We start from the raw sequence: 19,982 nt of genomic DNA on the forward strand, positions 1-19,982 counted from the left end.
TAAATAATTGACTTAAATTATCATTTTTGTCACTAATGGGTCATTATACAGGAGTCTGGCTTTTATAAGCCAATCTGTAAATATGAGGAAAATAATTTAACTAAAGTAATTTAATACAAATTTGGCACTTTACAGAGAAGAAAATTATTTATTGCTAATGTTTTTCTTGTCAAGATTAATTAAATCCAATGGCTGGGCTGGATTCAGACAAACAAAAGTATGAACAAATTTGGAATTTTAATAAAATTTTGTGAGGTACCATCATAAAAATGATTCATTATTTTGAATGGAATTCCTGAGTAAAATATTATTGCACTTAAAGGAAAAAGTAGCCAATTTGATGACTAAATGCAGAGCTTTGTAGACTGGGTGTTTTGCAAGTAAATATGAAATATTTACTACTAGTATTTGCTTATCAGTGTTTGTTAAAGGCTATTACTATCAGTGTAGACTGTGTGTTATCTTATTTGCAATGGAAAAATCTGTAAAGCAGATTGAAGCATCTGACAGTTTGGAATCAGTGGTGTGTGTGGAATATCTTGTTCAGCAATTTTTTTTGTTTTCCACTGAGCTGTGCTTTAGGATGAATGGAATAAAAGGAGGTGAAAAGAGACGAAACGTTACTTTGCCTACTTCTGCTGCTCATACAACACTACTCAGGTACAGTGAAAACTGTTTCCTTCCCCTTTCATTTTCTCTCTTTTATACTTATACGCACGTTTCAGTTATTTTCTGCTTATAATAATTAACTAAAATTTTGTTTGTTGAAAGATCACAATAAATAATTTAAACAAAATTGTTTAACCTTCACTGTAACTTTCAGTGCTATTATTAATAAACTAAAGAAACAACTGGGTATTTTCATTAGTGAATTCAAACAGTTTGAAAAATATGGTGAAAACTGGGCCAGTTTATTAGACCAAATATTCTGCATGTAATTAAAATGTTTCATTTGTTTTGTGCAGTATTTGTGTTAATAAACAATGTTTGTCATTGTGATTGTGATTGGTTTGAATTCTGTTCTAAAGCATCCAGTTTTGTCACGATGGAGCCTGCCATTAATGTACTAGTCTCCCAGTTCAAGACTTTTGCTGGCAAAGATGGCCCATCACACACCTTGAGCAAAGAAGAATTTCAAAGCCTAGTAGCATCCCAACTACCAAACTTTGTCAAGGTCAGATGGTCTTGTCCTGATCACTATTATCCTTAAGTTCTATGTGCACTTAAGTACTGTGGTAGGTAATGTGTGTTTTACTGGCTATTGCATGGACTGCATGGAAACAAATCCTATAATGTGGTTTCTTTAACCCTGTCTGTGTAACTTGTTTCAGTAGTGATGTGTAGATATTCCTACTTTCTAGAGTTATTTGTGATGAGTGGGATGAGTACCATACATCTAGACAGAGTAATGATGTAGGCATCATAAAATATTTTTTGTTCATAAAATAAACAAATGTGGCACCATACAAGTAAGTTTTTCAGCACTCATATGGTGAGTCAGTACTTGAAGAAAAGATGACTGAGTTGATTTCTGCATTTTAGCTGCATTCTGTAAGGCCCAATCTCTCTTAGATTACTGGAGTAAGACATGAAGAAAAGCCTCTAACAGTGTTTACTGTCTGCCCTATAGGAAGTTAGCAGAAGTGAATGTGCAGTACCTTACATTGTCACTGGATGACGCTACTGTCATAGCTTTTTAACTCTGTCTTGAACTGTATGTAAATGCTTGTCTCTCCCCTATCTGATTACCTTCAGAATGCTGCTGATCCAGCAGTGATTGACCATCTTATGGGCTCATTGGATGTAAACAATGACGGGGAACTGACTTTTCAAGAATTCTGGCAGCTGATTGGCAAGCTGGCAAGCAAGCATGGTGGCTATAGCCAATAAATGTACAGAAAAAAATTTTTCAATTGTATCCCCATTATGTTTTCAAGCATTAAGGTCAACCTTGTGCCCTTCTGGGCTAGCTTTAATACAGAGATTTTAGTTATTCATTGACCAAGGCAGGTGATGTGAAATAAAAGAAACTATTGTTTTATTCTCAAGAGTGTCTTACCCTTTTGCCTTGTGGAACTTATATGATTATCAACATACCTGACCACTGCAGTTTAGACAAAGTTCTGAGGTAAATTCAGATTTTACTATGCAAACTCACTCCCAGTCTCTGCCTTCCTGAGTCATTAGGTAGCCGTATGTCCTTGATTTAATAGCGTAATTATGCTGCAACTATACACCACCTCAAATCCTCCTCCATGGTGGTGTAGTTGAAGCCAGGTTTCTGCTCTTCATGACTGGCAGAGAGCAGAGAGAACTTTTTACATTGCTCACCATTGTCATTAAACAAAAGGTTTGCCTAGAAAGCTCCCTATTGGTGATTTTAGTTCCTCTGCTGATATATAAAACTGAACTGTAGCATTTCTTTTGGATTCTGTAACAGTTCCTCATAATTTAACATCTTGTAAAGATTTCTTTAGAAATTCAAACTAGATTCTTTGCACTGAAAAATCAAACCCACTGGATTTATCCAATGTTGTGGACGTTGGGCCCACATACATCAACAAACTTTAAGTTAAAACATGTATTTATTTAAACTGAACACAAGACCCGGTCTAGTATATTCAATTCAGCAAAGCCTCATTTGCAGTGGAGTCATATCAAGGATACCATATGGTGGTAGATTTAAGGACAAAAGGAATTTTAAATCATAATTAAATGAAAAAGTAATAATGGTAAAAGCAATGACTGCAGCATTTGAAAATGTGAACATAAATCACTGAAATTTGGTCTTTATTGGTGGGGGACTGCTAAATTTTGTAAAAGACCCAATAGTAATTCTAGATTATAGTAAATGCATAACCATGAAAATTTGGGCTGTACCGGTTCACACTGGTTATCAGTGGCCTTGTGATTTCTCACCACTTTTTTTCTTTCTTTTTTTTTGCGGTTCTACATGTGGGGTTAACATATTAGGAGAAATTAAGTTTTATAGGGTTGGTTTGTATTTTGTTAAAGGATAATGGAGCTACTCTCCTTTAGACACTACAAAATGTATCCAATCTTTATCAATTTATCTAACCTTATTGACGAATTTACATATGAAGTGTTATGTCTGTTCATTTATAATGGACTTTATTTCACTTTTATTTTATGAACGAGATTAGATGACCTGCGTAGGAGGCTGATTCGTTCACTACTCTGGACTTTGTAGCCTAATCAAACAAGAGTAAGAGGTGTGACAAAAGACTAGTTTACACACACCGATACAGGCAGGTATAGTCACACGTTACAAGGGCGTCGCCACCCTTCGGCGTGTACACACACACAAACGTACGTACTATAAACACCAAGATCTGATACGTTTACTCAAGTAGATAGTAAATGAAGCAATAGGGCTACCTCATACTTCAGAGATGCCTGATTTAAAAAGATGTTATTGTGTACCAGTCTCTCGTGCTACTTTATCAAAAACCCCTTACTCTGCAATGCCGACAATGACATTTCTACTTGCGGCCGAAGTGCGACTGACTACGCAACAGTTTCAGAAACGCCATCATGCCGAGTAAGGGTTAAAGTACTGTCCTCCCCACTGTAAACCCGGACAAATCCCTCCTTCGCTATGTAATCTGCCATGTATTCCCACATAAATTCAAAATTACATGAAACTACATCTACGCATGACGTACACATACAGTACGCAACAAGTGCATCTACAACCTAAAGGAAAACGATTCATGACCACTGGTTACCCATCTAAATATTTTCTTGAAACTAACGTCCTAAAGCCTACGCTCGTCCCATATCTTTTCCCAGTCCTTGCTCCCACGTACACGCCCTCTGACTTGTCAGCAAAAAAAAAAAAAAAAAGTTAAAAGAAAAAAATAAATCACGGAAGAGGTTCTGTGGTCTTTCCAGTTTGACAAGTTTTTTGCTTGCAAAGAAGGGGGAAGAGACGGGAAAACGGAAAAGGCGTAAAATACGGTTTGTCAGTCGATTCTGTCCCTGTTTTGTGGTAAGTGCACCAGATCCATTTTGCTTTTAAGTTCCTGAGTTTGCTAGTGAGTTATGCAGTTTTATTAGAATTGTTTCATCGCCATTTCAACGCCACGTTTTAGATACACCCTTCTAGTGCAGGACTACTCAAACTCGTACTGATGGACGATAAACCACTTCTGTCGCAACCAGTCGTTACTTTTTTCGGATTTTAGTCGATCTGAACTTGATCGTTTGTCACAACTTGTATGATCGTTTTTCACAATTAAACGTTTGTCTCCAAGATATGAACATGGTTTGGTATTACTGCATAGTCTGGGCCAGAAAATCATAATCTGTGCTAAGAAATTGGCAACTTTCTTGCTATAAGTATTAACATTAACAATATTAGCAATAACGAAATTTGCGGCCTCCGTGATTGGTGTTGTTGCACATTAAAATGTTTTGTTAGGCTACTCGCTTTAACTATAGACGGTTACGTGTCAGTTATCTTGTATTAGACTTACTAAGGAACACATTGAGTTTCAAAGATGATTATAATTGGGTTTATGTAAAAAGATTACTATAAATCAATGACATGTTTATCAGTCTCAAATTATTTTGGCAGTTGAATGTTTTGTATATAATGCTGAATGAGGTGTTGAAAAGGCATGGATACGTGTGTGAAATTGGCAAAAAATAATAATTTTGGAAAAGATACAGCCTCAGCCTGTTTTTTTTTTTGTTTTGTTTTTTTACTACGATGCAAAAAGACAGGCACCCTACGAGAATTCGCTGGGTTTTTATAGACAGCCCAACTTGTTCCTCTGTTAATTTTTCATAGGACGCGAGCGGCAGTATTGTCATTACTGAGATAGAACGCGTATCACGTTCACCAGTTAGGAAACGCAAACCTCCGATCTCTTTTGCGCATTGGAGAGAAACGGGAGCTCGTACGGGTTATATAATTAATTATTTGCGCCTGTTTTTTTTTTTTTTTGTTTTTTTTGCAAGTAATAATAGGAATTAGCTGTGCATCGGAACAGCGCGCGAGAGAAAGTCGCAATGGTGATGAACGTGCTCATTAGGGGAAGTATTAAACTGGCGGTAATTCATGTGTATTCGATCAGAGGCGCTCCAACCGTTGACGATGGCTCGCGGTTATTGACCAAGTATTCAATTATTTATGTGACTTTACGGCTGAAATGGCAGTTGCGAGGTCGCTGACCTTGGGGTGCAAGAGTCACCAGAAACGGACTCGTGGAAACAAACGTTCGAAGCTTAGCTGTAACATAGTAGTTGTAAGACTTGTGACAACAGTTCGTTGTTACAGACAAAACCACACCCTTTGATCCGGACAGCAGTACTTAGGCGCTTGTACCTAGGTCTGACAAGTACTGACATATTACGCACGTTTGCAGAGTTACCCATTTAAAATCGATTTCTATGGTTGGTATAGAAAACAAATTTGTTGAAAATTAATTAAAATACACATACGAGTAAATGGTTTGATCTTTTATTGTCTGTGGAGTCACCGAGTACACTGAAGAGGATAAGATTCTTAGGACTATCTAGAGAACAACTTCCATGACAGAGATTTTAATAGTAATGCCGTCACCCCATGTCAAACAGCCCATGAAACCAGTGAAACCAAATACTTTAATAAGGTTCTACTTCCTTGGCATATTCTCGCTGTTCCTACTAATTATTATTACTAATTAGTCTAATAGCTATGTTCCCTAATGGCTATTACCTGTACATTAGCTAATAGCTGACGGTTGGGGTACTTTGTGTGTGTGTGTGAGGGGGCGGGGGTAAATTCACCTATTTATTCAGTAATGCAACGGTGTATCAATGCAATAGAACAGAAAATAGTGTATTTTAAAAGAAAAAAAGAAACTCTTTACTTTATCCACAACTTGAAGCAAACTAGCAATCGCAAGGCTAACATTCCAGTCAATTTTGCATGACTCATCCAGACAGCAATGCATGGAATCTCCATACTAACAAGTCATTGGCTGCTTTCTGTTGTTTGCATCTGTTTGTTCTAAACTTTCTGTTCTGTTGTTCATGCGTCATTTGATATTTCACATTCACATTGGTTGATTGCTCATGTTTATGCCAAAAATACACTGGAAAGAAATATTTTTATTTGGTGTAGTCAGTATTTTAGTCATTATTAATATACTTACAGATTACTGGTAACAATTTATAGTGGAAGATGTCTGGGGACACATGTTAGTGTGCACTTGTTAATATGAAGGCAGGGACCAATTCAGTGAATAAAAGGAACAGGACTACATATGTGACAGTAATGTTCTCTTTGTTACTTAGAGCAGAAGAAAAAAGGAATGAGTTAGAGAAAGAGGGGGAAATGGTTTGGGTGCTGGTAATTCCTCAGGTAACAGGAAGCCACTGTGCAGTTAGGCCTTCAGGAGATCAGATGACCTATCAAAGATCAGGAGAGCCATCGTGGCAACTTGTCCTCTTCTCTCTTCCCTTATCTGCAATCAGCTGTCAGTTCTAGCCCTAAGATTTCCAGGCTACACACTGCAAAGTCACATTGTCCTTTAGAAAAAGAGCCAGCAGTGTTACCCAGTATTTATAATTTACTTGATGACTTTGGATTTCACACCCTAATATGGCTTCAGTGATATAGTGGAAGGGGAGACAATTCAAGATGCAGATAATTGCATCCAATTATCAGTTTCAGAAGAAAATAAAGCAGGTGAATAAAGTTTGATGCTTGGCTTGAACTACAGACAATATGTATGTTACATTTGCTCTTTTATGACCTTCAATAACTCAGTTTTCGTAAGTGATGTATTTCAATTTCTTTCTTAAATATGCCCTTTGATCTTGTGTAGATAAAGAGTAAGAATGGAGTCAGCGATCAAGACAGTTGTGACAGTCTTCTTGAAGTCGTCAAAAGGCAAGGAGAACCTTGGAGAGAAGGACTTCCAATCCCTAGTGAAGAACCAGCTGAAGAACATACTGACGGTTAGGAACTTTGTCCATTCTCTGCAAAATACACATTGACACTGTTATTCAGACTCAGTCCTTCATCACTTCATCAGAGAATCTCAACTCTCCAGCTGATGAGGATCCCACTGGCATTGACCTCTTTCTGGGTCTTTTAGCTGGGGAAAGCTTTAAAGAAGTTGTGTTGAATGTTTTATAACTGAATGAAAGCTGTGAAAAGGCAGAATATTTTTGTAGCCTTAACATAACTGTGTAATTCTTTCATCATAAAATTTATACAACAGTGTCACACCATACTTACAAATGCTTGTAAGTTCACCAAATTGTCATCAATCACTTGCATGCTCAACTCAGTTAAAATAAGAGCAAACGTTCATGAGAATTGTTAATTAGCATGTTTCACACCCACATTGACTCAGAGGGCTAAGTAACCTGCCTGATTTGAAGTGGCTTTAATAAAAACACCATTTAAAGGTAAAAAACAGAAACAAATGTCCTGTTTTCCAGAGCTCAGTAAACAAAAATATACCATTAGTTCAGTTAGAAAATGACAAAGCCAAGGAATGGAAACATTACTTTGTTGATGCTATCATATTTGTGCTGAAGACATAGGCTACATAAGTAAGATATGGTTTGATATGAAACCAGATTTAAAAACAAACAAAAACGTCTCACCAAAACATTCTGCATACTTGAAATGGAAGCAGATCAAAGGGAACAGAGGCAAGAGATTACATGTCATGATAGATGATGTTGCTCTGTTCTCATACAGTGACTGCCAACACCAATGTCACAAAATGTTGAAAGGGGTAAATGAAGTTTAACTGAAGGGTAATTTGCACTGTGGCCAAGGAAAATATCATAGTACCTCAGACCTTAGCAGATCAGATGATTATCCATGGTCATGATTAAATACTATTGTCAAACAGGATAATTGCAACATGATTAGTTTATTATTTATATTCAAACTCAAATGTATTTAAACCATTAAAGACCATTGAAAAACAGTTTAACTAGAGACAAATTCAATTGGTCCAGTTTTGTTTTTATTGGGGGAATTTTATTTGGAGATTTATGACAGGTCTGGACCACTCATTTTGTTTGTGCTTAAGATAAAGTCTTAAATGTGAGAAAATTGGTGAATTAATCAAGTCCTCTTAAATCACTGTATGTAGACATTGGACCTCATGAACCACTGGTATGAACAGATTTGTTTTTTAAATCAATCATATGAATGAATCTGGTCATATGATACCCTATATCTGCAAATAATTAGCAATCTAATTGAGAAAGCCATATAGCTCAAATTTAGCAATTCCTGAGCATCATGATAGATTTATTTAAGATACAAATAATAAGATACATTTAGTTACATTATGATATTATTATAGTTAAACTAGAACCTATTGATTCTAAACTAAGGAGTAGCTGCCATGGGAAATCAAAGTTGCTATTCTTTGTTTATAGCGTTTTCAATGAGTCACCTAACTTGTGATTCATGTAGTTAACTTGTTCAGAGCTAAGCATCATTTTGAATTAAAATTACTGTTTTGGCGCTTAGGACACAGACAGCACTGAGGCTGTAAAGACAATGCGTCAGGGCCTTGATTCGGACAAGGATGGAAAAGTCAGCTTCCCGGAGTACCTGAAGCTGATTGGCTACATAGCAGAGTCATTCAGTGGACGGTGTTTCAGCGAGAAGGAGACACAGGTGGCAAGTTCAGTCCACGAGACACCGGCTGAGGTCCCAACTGTGACAAATGTAGAGCCCAAAGATGGCAAACAGGAGGAGCCTGTAAAAGAGGAGGTGGCAGCCAAAGTACAGGAAGAGGAAGATGAAGAGGAAGGAGAGAAGGCAGAAGCGGTAGAAGAAATAGAGGAGACCTCATAAGAGCTTGAGACAGTTTAAACTAACTTCCCTAAACCTCATGTATACTCACATCTGTTTCATTGTCATATTTTTAATAATATATTTTATTACATAGCCTACCAACTTTGTCCACATTACAACGTCAACTTTTACCACTGCATTGCAGTATAAACCACTCCATATTGTTCATTCTTACAAAACCTAATTGTCATTTGTACTGATCTGTATTGTATTTTAACCATTTAAAGATTCATTTACATTAAAAATGCATCATGGATCTATAAATATGCAATGCAGTATCTCTGGCAGTAAGTTTACAAGTGCCACTCTTGGCATGTATAATCAACTGACTTTCGTGTTACTTATGAGCCAATAGTATACCCACCTGTGATTCACTGATTCAGCCCCATGTCCACAACTATTGTCAATTCTTTTTTCTAGATATGTGCAAACGTTTACGTCTTTTTATACACATTGGGATGCTTAACATGCATGCTAACATTATTTCATCACTTCTTACCAAGTGGTGGCCAATATTGAGCCTTAGTTCACATACCACTGCCAAGTTTGAATGAAGCCATATTTGCATGACAATAAACCTATTGTCTTTAAGAATTTAGTTTAATAGCATGCGTGTTCTTATGCTCTCCTTTTTTCGTCTTGTTTTCTTTTATTTCTCTTCTTTGGCGTGTCTGAGCCTAGCAAAGCTACTAGCAAGTGCTTCCTCTCCATGAGTCAAATATTTTTCTGTCTTATTTGCATTTGTGTTCTTCTTTCACTTAGCTAGCTTTGTCTAGCTTTATCTTAAGAACTGGTATGTCAGGTGCTTGGTGTCCTTATAATGACTGGAGCTTAATAATTAAAAGCCATTAGATGGAATCCACACCAGTGGACCCACGTGGCCCTGTCGGAGCCCAAAATAGCCCTGCAGTATTGGGCCAATGACCGAGGAAGGGCCCCAAAACAGCTAGCACACCTTCACACAATATATCCACACACATTAGGAAACTGGAAAGAAAAAAGAAAGAAACTTAATTTACATTTGAAATTTGATTACTTATGCTAGATGTTTTTTGTTTGCATCTTTCTCTTTAACAGTAACTTTTGTTGTTTCCGTTTTTGTTTGTTTTTTTGTGATGTGACAGGAATGCGGAGAGAAAAATGATCATGCCATCAAAATTGACTTGCTTTTAGAAATTCTCCCTAATGCATTGGCTAGTTTTCTATGTGCAGAAAAGTATTACTAACAGAATACTAATGTGAATGCCTAGAGTGGAAATGGATGTTGGGCAGGGGCAAATCTAATTGAAAGTCTCAGTTAGGAATCACTGAATTTGTCAGGTTATATTTTTCCTAAAACTTTCAAGCGACAGCCATGCAGGTGGGAATTAAGAAGTTGGGGACATATGGGAAGCCAGTAGATAACTCTTAATGAAGTTCTCTGTCCCTGCTAATGTCAATGTTTGTTAGTTTATTTGTATCTATGCAATGGAATCACATAACTCCTACAACCACAGCTCTGTATGTCATAATTGGGTTTTTAATTTATACTAATGAAGCATCTCTGAGACCACTAAATGTTCAATGTATAATTTGTATCTATGTATCTGAAAGAAATCAATAGCCATATGGGTCAGTTTTCATAGCGGTTTTTCATGTTCTACTCCGCCATGTATTAGCTACATATTCATTTGACTTTTTTTTTTAACCTGACAATGTATCAAAAGCTTGAAATTAGAAAATGTATCTTGCTTTAGACTTTGTCACTGAAGCAATTTTCTCCATCTCTGCTTAACGTTTGCCTTTTTTATACAAGTAGATAAAGAAAATTATTTTTACGCTTGGTACAAAAAAGTCTTGGGTGCTTAACCACTTCTACATTTTTTGTGTTTTTAAACACAAAATTACATTAGTATCATTAGTTTAGTCCTCAGCAAGGGACATGAAATTCTCTATAAATTCCACAAACATGGAATTTTAAAAATGGTATAAAATATTTGCTTGATGCACACGTGAAGACACGCAGATGTATGTCAATAAGATGTGTAGTAATTATCCCACCCCACAGATGCACCCCCATCTCCCCCAGTCATTGGGTATAACACTTTTGCACTGCCAAACAAGCAAATACAGTTAGATCATATCTTGGCTATGTAAAACCATCCCTAAAGGCTATGTTACTGTCTCAATGGCTTTCGATGTGTCTGGGACTTTACCGTGCCCGGTGACGTGGGGCTCCATTACGCTAGCATTAGCAATGTGCCGTCACTCTGAAAGGTGATATGGGGCACCACTATGCTAGCCTCCTGGAATTAGCCCCATGCTAATGTCACACACCACTGAGTATGTTTATAAATTGATGTGCTCATACTTACAATGCACTTTTTAGGAACATTTATTAATTAGAAACTCACTGGACGTGAACCATTAAAGTGTAAAGTTCTGTCTGTTACCATACACATTTTGCCATCCTTCAAAGCATCAGTGGTCACTTTGACCTTTTACTGGGTGGCAGACCATTCTCAGTCATGCTGTGACATTGACACATGTAAAAGCTCCAGCTCACAGCTGTGCCTGAATGTATAAATTACTACATCCTCTGCTGCATCAGGGTTAATATTCAGTCTGTCTTTCCAGAATAACTGTACATGCCAAGATATGGGCTACAGTCTGTAACTGCAATTATAAAATGTCTTTATAAAGTAGGTCCACCTAATCAAGGGAACAGTGAGTGAAGGTGCATAGTAGGTGATCCTAATAAAGTGAATGATTGATTGATTATTTTCAGTTCATTTAAACTTTTATTGTCATCCCAATACAGGGCTGTACAATATAAGTATAATGAAACACTGTCCAGCTATACTCCAGTGCAATTATAAGAGCAAATGATAAAACAATATAACAAGATAGTAGACAAACATGAAGACTGTATGTGCATAGCTATTAAACACAGAAAATGCACAGAGGTGGTCTTAAAGGGCAGATTATGGTATCAATAAATATTTAAGTTGGAAGTGGCCAGGTCAGGTGTACAATGTTATGTCTCAATGGTTAAGCTTTCTAGATCTTATCCACAGCATTGCTGGTAAAAATTCAGGTGGAAATATAGTTAGTAGATGACCATTTAAGTGGTTAAAGTGAAATTCTAAGCACATGAATTCTTTACTCCAAAGTCCACTGAAGATGTAAGACATGTGCTCTGACAATATTGAAACTGTCTAAGCAGTTGGCAAAGAAGAAATGCAGCGCTCTGTTCTAACTCAGCCGGTCTGCTGTGTTCCCATGGGTAAGGAGCATCTCCTTGTGCTGATGCAATCAAGCAGTCAAGTCACCAGAGAGTAGGGAAGAAGAGAGGTTGGAGTGATGGAGAAATAGAAGCTGATAGTGATGTGCAAAGAGGGGGAGGGGTAGGGTTGGTGGGATGGGCGGGCTGGTGATATTTAAACCCTGGAGATACTCTCTCTTCAGCTGTTCCTCCACTCTCTCGCTATCTTATCCACGTCTCTGACTCTTCATCACAGACAAAGGAGGCTCTTCGGAAGTACTCAGGTAAGACGGACGTCTCCAAATAGAGGCAGGGTACCTTTCTCTTGTAGCCTTTTCTTGATGACTGGGCAGACTAGATTAGTTCAGATCTCTAATTTTATTGATTGCCCTTAGATTATTAATATTGGGTTGACGTCTTTTGAAAACCTTTTTTAAAGATCATTCTTTATAATATTGTTTTAATAATAGTTTTATTGTTAAGTCTTTGGGATGTTTCACATTTTGAAAGTGTGGCAAAATACTCTGAACTTTGTTGATTTCAGCCAAATGAATTTTTTTCCTTAGATATTTTTTATATTCTTTTCCTCAGGGGTTTCTTAAACATGCTATGACTTTTCACCCCCATGTCATTGTTGGGACTTCATTACCTAAAGTCTAAGGTTAACAAACAAAAAGCCTTCAAGGTTAGTGTATGAAAAGTTATTAACCAAGTTGTTAACCATGTATGTCTAAAAGCTATTAATTTCTTGGTGTCCTTAGGCCACTGTCTTACATTACTGTTCATGTGTTGATTGCTGTGGTTTCTCACTGTGGTGTTTCAGCCTGTAGCCTCCACCCTTACTAATGAAAATGCCATTTTGTTAACTCATGTCTCTTAAACAATGTGCCATATTTCATCTTTTTGCTAGGACATCTTTGCTAGAGTGATGTACAGTTGTTATCTTTGTGCAGTGCAGCCACTTTACAGTTCTTTTGTGTGATTGTGCCATATCTGCCAAACAATAGCATGGCCTCAATAGCCTTTAACCTAAGGCTACACTCCTTCAAATGAAGGTCACAGTGGCCAAAGGTACTGATTCCAGACTTCCACCTTACCATTTGAGCTGCCTAACTATGCTCCTGCTTTGGTGAATTAATTAGTGAAATTAAACAGTGTAGCACTTGAAATGAGTAATAGAGACATGCAGTTCTCAGCTGAGTAACTTTGACTTAGGCTTGACGTTAAGGAAATTGCTTCATGTCTGGAACACATTCAGCAGAGGAGATCTTTTATTAATTCAGTTTATTGTAGATTGGTTAACCTGAATGAAATCGTAGTAGAAATAGAATGCATATTACAAGAACTTGAGCATTAGTTTTGCTGAATTAATTTCCCTTCATGACCTTTAGGATCATATGATTAATATAATAATGATATGTTATCATTAGTTTTAACATTAACTTATAATGTACATGTCTTCATCGGCTGCCTCTGAATATTTGTCTTGTGTTCCATTTTCCTGTATTTTGACAGTTATGCATTTCCCTTGCAGTTTGATTTTGTATGATGTGGATTTTATGCGCTCTGACAAGGCATTGTGCATTAGTTCAGAATAATCTAAATATTTAATGAGCTCTACTTTGTGTGTTAGTGTAGATATTGCAGCTAAATTATTGTAACAATGATAACAAAGCAAAACACTGATCAGAAACATCTTACCACTTGTACTGTAAACTTAAACAGCTAGTGAGTTCCACTCATTTTTCTTCTCCTACTCTTTGTGCTTCATGGGCTTTTGGGCCTTTCTTTGAATTTGGTAAATGACTATGTCTATCTTTAAAATCACAGTAGCTTGGCAAGCTGGGAGACAGAAGATCCAAGATGCCACGCTCACGATGTGATGTGTAAGAATGTTGCTTTTCAAGTGATCTCCTCATAATCCCTGCCCAGACCCCCCCCCCCCCCCCCCCACATACACACACACACACCCCAATTCAAATGAAAAAGTGTGTAAGACTTTGGAGAATGATGGAGGCAATTTGTCATTTGGGTCTTTTAAGGGTGATCTAAGACTGGTTTTACTAATTGACACCACTTACAGCAATTTTACTCATTAACACCATTTTGTTTCCTCCCTGCAATTCAATCCTTGTGCTTGTGCCATTTCAGTTGAGCTAAAGCTCCAACCATGTCAGTCATGTGACCACACATGTGGCTGGGGCTAGGGAAGGGCGCACCATGCGCTGTGTCTCACTTTTGGCCTTTATGAATGCCTTGCAGCATGTCCAAAGAACCTAGCACCAACCTGGAGAGTGCCATGCAAATGCTCATCAAGACCTTCCATAAGTACTCGGGAAAGGAAGGAGACAAGTACACACTTAGCCGAGGGGAGCTGAGAGAACTACTTACAGAGGAGCTGGGAAACTACTTAGGGGTGAGAAGTGCATACAGCCTATATACAGCACACCACTGCCCAGGGGGGCTGTCTTAGAGCTATTGGAAACTATTAGTCTTTCATCTTCTGGTATATTCTTGTATATGAATTCTAACTTTCAACACTGTGAAGGCAGAAATATATAGTGGAGTGTTCACAGAGAGAACTCCTAATTGAATAAAGGAGGGTGAAAATAGTGTGAATAGCATGTTAAAACATGCCTCAATTCTCACTACATTTGAGGATAAATACTTTGAATATTTCCCTAGAGAGGCTGTCACACAAACCCATGCACATATAAATACCTTACCCATTCATGAACAAGATGTACAACATGTATGTTTATACTTTTTTGTTGCACTATATGTATCATTCACAAGCACTAATTCCCATTCACAAAGTCTTCCATGCTCCAGCACATGCCCAAAATCTATTAATTCAAAAGCCATTCATTCAAACATTCAGACAGCCTAACTTGCAGACTGCAGCATTACCATGTCTCCTATAGCAAACCCACAGTTGCTAACACTGCCCTCTGTCCCTCCCCTCCACCACCTCCTCCCCCAAAGAACGCGCAAGATAAGGATGCAGTGGAGCGAGTGATGAATGACTTGGATGCCAACAACGATGGCGAGGTAGATTTCACTGAGTTCATCATCCTAATGGGGGCACTCACCGTGGCCTGCAATGACTTCTTCCTTGACAGCCCACCCCCCAAAAACAAGGGTGAGCTCAAGTCGGGCTCAGTGGAGTGCGAGAAGAAAGAGTAACAAGGGGGAGGAGAGAGGAGTGAAGCCAGCCTGGGAGGTAGAAGACAAGGCAAGAAAGGGAGCTCATCTTTTCATCCATTTCTGTAATCACAATTGACAGGCCTAATTCCTTGAGGTCTGGGAGAAGATCCCTCTCTATTGAGCTATTAATTACTTGAATTTATCCATCATCAAGATTGTAATTATGTTATGTCCCGAAGACATGAACAGGTGCATTTTCAGCAATGCAAGAAACCTGTTTGCCCCAGCCTGTTATTCTACCCAGGTAAACAGAAAAAGTACTTGCTTGAAGATATTGTTCAAAGAGCATACTTGTTGGGGTAGTAGGAAAGATGTCTTCCATTTAAAAGTACATTCTGTGATTTTAATAGAACAAAGTGTGGCCTCTGCAACATGTACTGTCAAGCTCTCTATGTACCTGAGGTTCCTCAATTTCACAGACACAGCTAAAATGCAAATAAACAAGAGCAAGTAACTCGAAAAACCTCATTGAAGCTGTTGTGGCTTGGTTTACAAAAGCAATAAAATAGTAGATGTATACCAAAAAATGACTTATTCTATATTACTAAAATCAGTGTGTGGCTTTAAATTCTTGACAGACTGAACATGGAACAACACAAAATGTAATAAACAAAATCACACCAGCAAAATAGTGTAAATTATGTCCATGTAAACAATATTAACAATATTATCAGGGTTGACCATTTGAAAGTGTCTTCTTTCTTGGCACCAATTTTGTAACCTATTTTGTTAAGTGTTAATATGTATCTTTCTCATAAGAATAAACATATGTAGTTGATCTTCAGTGGGCTCACATTATTGTGAATTGTGAACTTCTCTGTCTGAAGAACTGCTGATATGAGTTCCTCAGATTACTGACAGACACAGTATTATGAAAAGTGATACTGCACAAGAGGAGATATGTATTATAGCCAGGTCATTTTGTGAACCTACTTTTGCAGAAATGTATTAATTTAAAAATTATGGATTATTATTCTATGAACATTATCAGAATAATCAGGAAAAAAAAATCAAGAACCATATTTTATCTTAAAAACTAAACTAAGACAAATAAATAACAAAGCACCAGTTACATGATTTAAAATAGTACATTTTGGCTTGTCATACCAAAAAGTGTGCTATCCACCTAAAAATATAGTCTTTGGCCTAATATAGCCAACTGTCCAAAAATGTGTGCCGACATGCAACAGAAGTTAATCCATTCTACCAAAGCTGGGTGCAAAGGTTTATTCACTGTGCTCTAGAGGATTTTTCTGGGCAAGTAGCATATGGACCACATCAAAATGTTATTACAGATATAGGCCCTGTTACACTTGACAGAGCGCTCAAAAGGAAGACATTCTAAATTCAAAAAAATCTAAAATAATGTGGTTTACAGGGGGAAATTGTTTAAAAATGCAAATTCAGGAAATTAATAATTCAGAAAATGTGAGAATATAAGTTTGATAGAAATATAGATTTTTTTAAATGTCTCTTTAATACTGTAAACCATCTGGACCTCTATTTGTTTTCTTATACATAGTATAATATATAATATATAAATTTGTTCTCAGTCATAGCAGGACTCTAGACTGTATGGGGACTGTAGAATCATTCTGAGTATGTGCGTAAGTTCAGGCTGCTTGCTGGAGCATATCCTGGGCTGTCCTCATATCCTGCTTATCCTGTTAGACCTGTCCCATCTACCTGCAGGTGTTAGATGCTAGGAAAGGAAACAAAAAATGAAAGAAGTGGTCAGACACTCTTTTCATGGTTGTTCAGTGACTATAAAAAAGAAAATCTTATTTAAGGGAGCATGGCTTGAAACATCAATTAAAATGTGTGGGCACATGTGTATGTGAAAGAGAGACAGGTAGAGACTGAACGTGTGTGTGAGTTGGAGTGTGGATATACAGGTATGTGTGGGCACATGAGTTCATAAGTTTAATAATTTATATCTGAGAGAACAGTCATTCTCATCATGACTCCTTAATACCACAGACCTTTTAAGATTTTCAAAGCATACCAGCTCTTAGCTTTAAAAATCTGTGTAAATACTGCCTACAACGAAAGTTCCTTGGTCTTTTTAAGGCAAGCTGCAATGTAGTAATTGTAGTGTATTTGTGATGGTTACATATGCTACCCACCCCTATATGCCATGGACAGTAGCCCAGATCTTGGGGCTTGGTCCAATATTCAACCTGGGCCAGGTGTGTCAGCATGCCTCTGACACAGTGGTGTCGTCTGACTCCACCGGTAACCATAGTTCCCCCTGTCACCATTATCTTGCCAAGCTGTCTGGAGTGGCCCAAACAGATACCTTAGCCTGACATACATGAGCTCAGGATGTCACACCTGTCAGCATAACAGGAATGACATGAAGAGTATCCATATGGGAAGAAGTACAAGATAACAAGATAATCACCATTCCAGCATGCACAGATCACAGACAAGATGGGCCCCACATGTGCAGTATCATGAGGATTTTACAGTACATACATGGCATATTACACAAGAATGCAGGAGTATGATAAGATCTTTGGTGAGTAAGACCCCAAGCTTGCTTATATACAAGGGCAGCAGGCACTGATGTTCATAGGCACAAACAAAATACAACTGAGGTGAAAAGATGGTACTTTTTGAAAAAGAGGTAAAGATTTCCTTATCAGGGGTCTCTCTGGAGAGAAGACTGTGTAGCACACCACTTACTTCAAATAAAACAGGTCACCCGTAAGCAAATGCTCTTTTATGAGCACATTTAAGCTGAAAAGAGCCATAGAAAGAGATATAAGTAATGAATGATGTGGACTATGATGTGGTCTATTATATTAGTGATAACCTTACTGGGTACACCCTCTTGGTAGTGGAACCTAAAGGCTACCAGTGCTTTTTCTATCAATTCTATGTTCTCTGAAATTAATTGACTTGAATTAATTTGTCATGTTATGTTCTCTGCACAGTTGCAGTGTTTCCAATTGCTCTTTTATAAGTGACCTGTTTAAAAATAGGGCAGGCCTGGATATTTTTATGTATGTATATATGAATGCAGATTTATCAGTCGATCCTGTATTTCTAAGTGTTTGCTTAAACAAACAAGTATACAGCATATAAAAAATATATATTAAAAGCATCCAGCTAACACCACTTTTTGTTTAGAACCAGGTCAGTCATGGAGCATATTGAGGGTACAGGAATGCTTTTTGGAACTACATTTGTTATATGTGAGTATAGTGTGCATATACAGGTAATAGTTGTGGCTGCCCTTCATGGTTACCTATAATTTGATTAATAGCAATAGCTCAAAAGTCTATGAGTAAAGTATTGTACACATGATAAAAGACTATTGTCAAAGTCTTCTAAGATTATTTCTTTACATACAGACTGCTATCACTTTACAAAGGGATTTGCTAATGACCCAGTTGGCCCCAGCAGTTCTGGCTGGGCAAGCAGTGATTAAGGAACCATTGTTAACAAGTACTGAATTACAGAACATGTTCTCTGAGAGACTTTTTAGGTTGACTGTTGTGTCCTATTGTTTACTCTCATTCTCTCTCTACCTCTTACTCTCTCCCTCTCAAACGAGCATGTAGATCCATACTTGAATGGAATCATAGCAAGATAATCACAAGAGGCCACTTATCAGACTCAGCAATCGCAGTGATGAAGTGAGAAAGGTAAAGGGAAGGGGATCTTAGTGTATTGAGTGAAAGAGGGAGGTGCAGTGTCAGTTCCCTCCTTTTTTCCCTTCATGTTAAGTGTCTCTAATGCCAGTGAAACGATCAGATGGCAGTGCATTGCGTTTTTTTTTTAATTTTTTACTAGTGTGCTTTTGCTCCTGCTATCATATGCTGCCGTAGTTATAACCTTAGTCTCAACCTTGGAGCCCATATCCTCTGTGTACATATGATCTGCAAACAGTCATTAGCCCCATCGCTTCCTTGACCCCATCCCCTAACCTTTAACTGTGATCTTAACCTGCCTGTGACAGCATCACCAGATTAACATTTAATCTGCTCTCTAGATAATACAGACAGCTACTCAATTCCACAGCTATAATGAACCATAATGAGGGTTTAAGTGTGCAGAAATGGTTAATTATAACTGATAAGGATATACACACCAGGGTAACATCATCTGGATAATTCATAACTAATGACTAGTGGTGATGAGAGGCTAGGAGTCTGACTGACAGGTCGAATTGTGCTCTGTTGGATGTGGAATGTGATCCTCTGGGGCTTTGAAACACGTGTTTTTTTTTTATGTACAAATACAAATTAACGTTATTTTGTTTGTTGAACACATTTCTGCATTAAAGGTAATCTGCTATAGTTTTGTGAAGTTTAGTCAGATTATAGGTCCAATGTTAGACATTAGCATTCTTCCTAAATTATATTGTTACATCTAACTGTATAAATACTCAGAATTGGGCTGTGTGATGCTAAGGCTTGGAGGGAAAGCAAACTGTAGCTAGAAAACTGCCTTGGCCGATGTTGACAGTGGACCAGAATCAGAACTAGGCTACCTATATTCCTCTACCACGACAAGATAGAGAAGACCCCAACACACGTGTACATTGGGAACTGGACACGACTAAAGTTTTTCAGTTTTCATGTGTGGGGGAGGTGGAGATCAAAGTGTAGGTGGAGATCAAAGCATCTTGAAAATTAGGTGTTTGAGAATACTAAAAGACACCTGGATATGTGCTAA

The 19,982-nt window shown here is 37.6% G+C and overlaps 3 protein-coding genes across 3 annotated transcripts; all 3 read left to right on the forward strand.

The window, feature by feature from the left end:
• Positions 1-52: 52 nt before the first annotated feature.
• On the forward strand, positions 53-2,048 carry s100a11 (S100 calcium binding protein A11). The gene is made up of 3 exons (XM_027002313.3): positions 53-660; positions 1,029-1,174; positions 1,756-2,048. The coding sequence occupies exons 2-3, from the start codon at positions 1,046-1,048 to the stop codon at positions 1,888-1,890; spliced, it is 264 nt and encodes an 87-aa protein (XP_026858114.1). The 5' UTR covers positions 53-660; positions 1,029-1,045; the 3' UTR covers positions 1,891-2,048.
• A 1,807-nt stretch (positions 2,049-3,855) lies between these two features.
• On the forward strand, positions 3,856-9,109 carry s100u (S100 calcium binding protein U). The gene is made up of 3 exons (XM_027002344.3): positions 3,856-4,012; positions 6,840-6,972; positions 8,516-9,109. Exons 2-3 carry the CDS (start codon positions 6,853-6,855, stop codon positions 8,843-8,845), a joined length of 450 nt encoding a protein of 149 aa, XP_026858145.2. The 5' UTR covers positions 3,856-4,012; positions 6,840-6,852; the 3' UTR covers positions 8,846-9,109.
• Positions 9,110-10,715: 1,606 nt separating this feature from the next.
• s100s (S100 calcium binding protein S) lies at positions 10,716-16,074 on the forward strand. Its single transcript, XM_027002324.3, has 4 exons — positions 10,716-12,774; positions 13,920-13,975; positions 14,352-14,505; positions 15,075-16,074. Exons 2-4 carry the CDS (start codon positions 13,953-13,955, stop codon positions 15,273-15,275), a joined length of 378 nt encoding a protein of 125 aa, XP_026858125.1. The 5' UTR covers positions 10,716-12,774; positions 13,920-13,952; the 3' UTR covers positions 15,276-16,074.
• Positions 16,075-19,982: the final 3,908 nt, after the last annotated feature.

Source organism: Electrophorus electricus, chromosome 2 (assembly GCF_041902795.1).
Source record: "Electrophorus electricus isolate QZ-2024a chromosome 2, ASM4190279v1, whole genome shotgun sequence".
Lineage (NCBI taxonomy): Eukaryota > Metazoa > Chordata > Actinopteri > Gymnotiformes > Gymnotidae > Electrophorus > Electrophorus electricus.

Bases quoted from the DNA above. Each gene is read 5' to 3' on its own strand.
- s100a11 (XM_027002313.3), top strand. From the start codon at position 1,046: ATGGAGCCTGCCATTAATGTACTAGTCTCCCAGTTCAAGACTTTTGCT. The intron at 1,175-1,755 runs GTCAGATGGTCT...GATTACCTTCAG, and splicing joins AACTACCAAACTTTGTCAAG to AATGCTGCTGATCCAGCAGT.
- s100u (XM_027002344.3), top strand. From the start codon at position 6,853: ATGGAGTCAGCGATCAAGACAGTTGTGACAGTCTTCTTGAAGTCGTCA. The intron at 6,973-8,515 runs GTTAGGAACTTT...TTTGGCGCTTAG, and splicing joins AGCTGAAGAACATACTGACG to GACACAGACAGCACTGAGGC.
- s100s (XM_027002324.3), top strand. From the start codon at position 13,953: ATGCCACGCTCACGATGTGATGT. The intron at 13,976-14,351 runs GTAAGAATGTTG...AATGCCTTGCAG, and splicing joins CCACGCTCACGATGTGATGT to CATGTCCAAAGAACCTAGCA. The intron at 14,506-15,074 runs GTGAGAAGTGCA...CCTCCCCCAAAG, and splicing joins AGCTGGGAAACTACTTAGGG to AACGCGCAAGATAAGGATGC.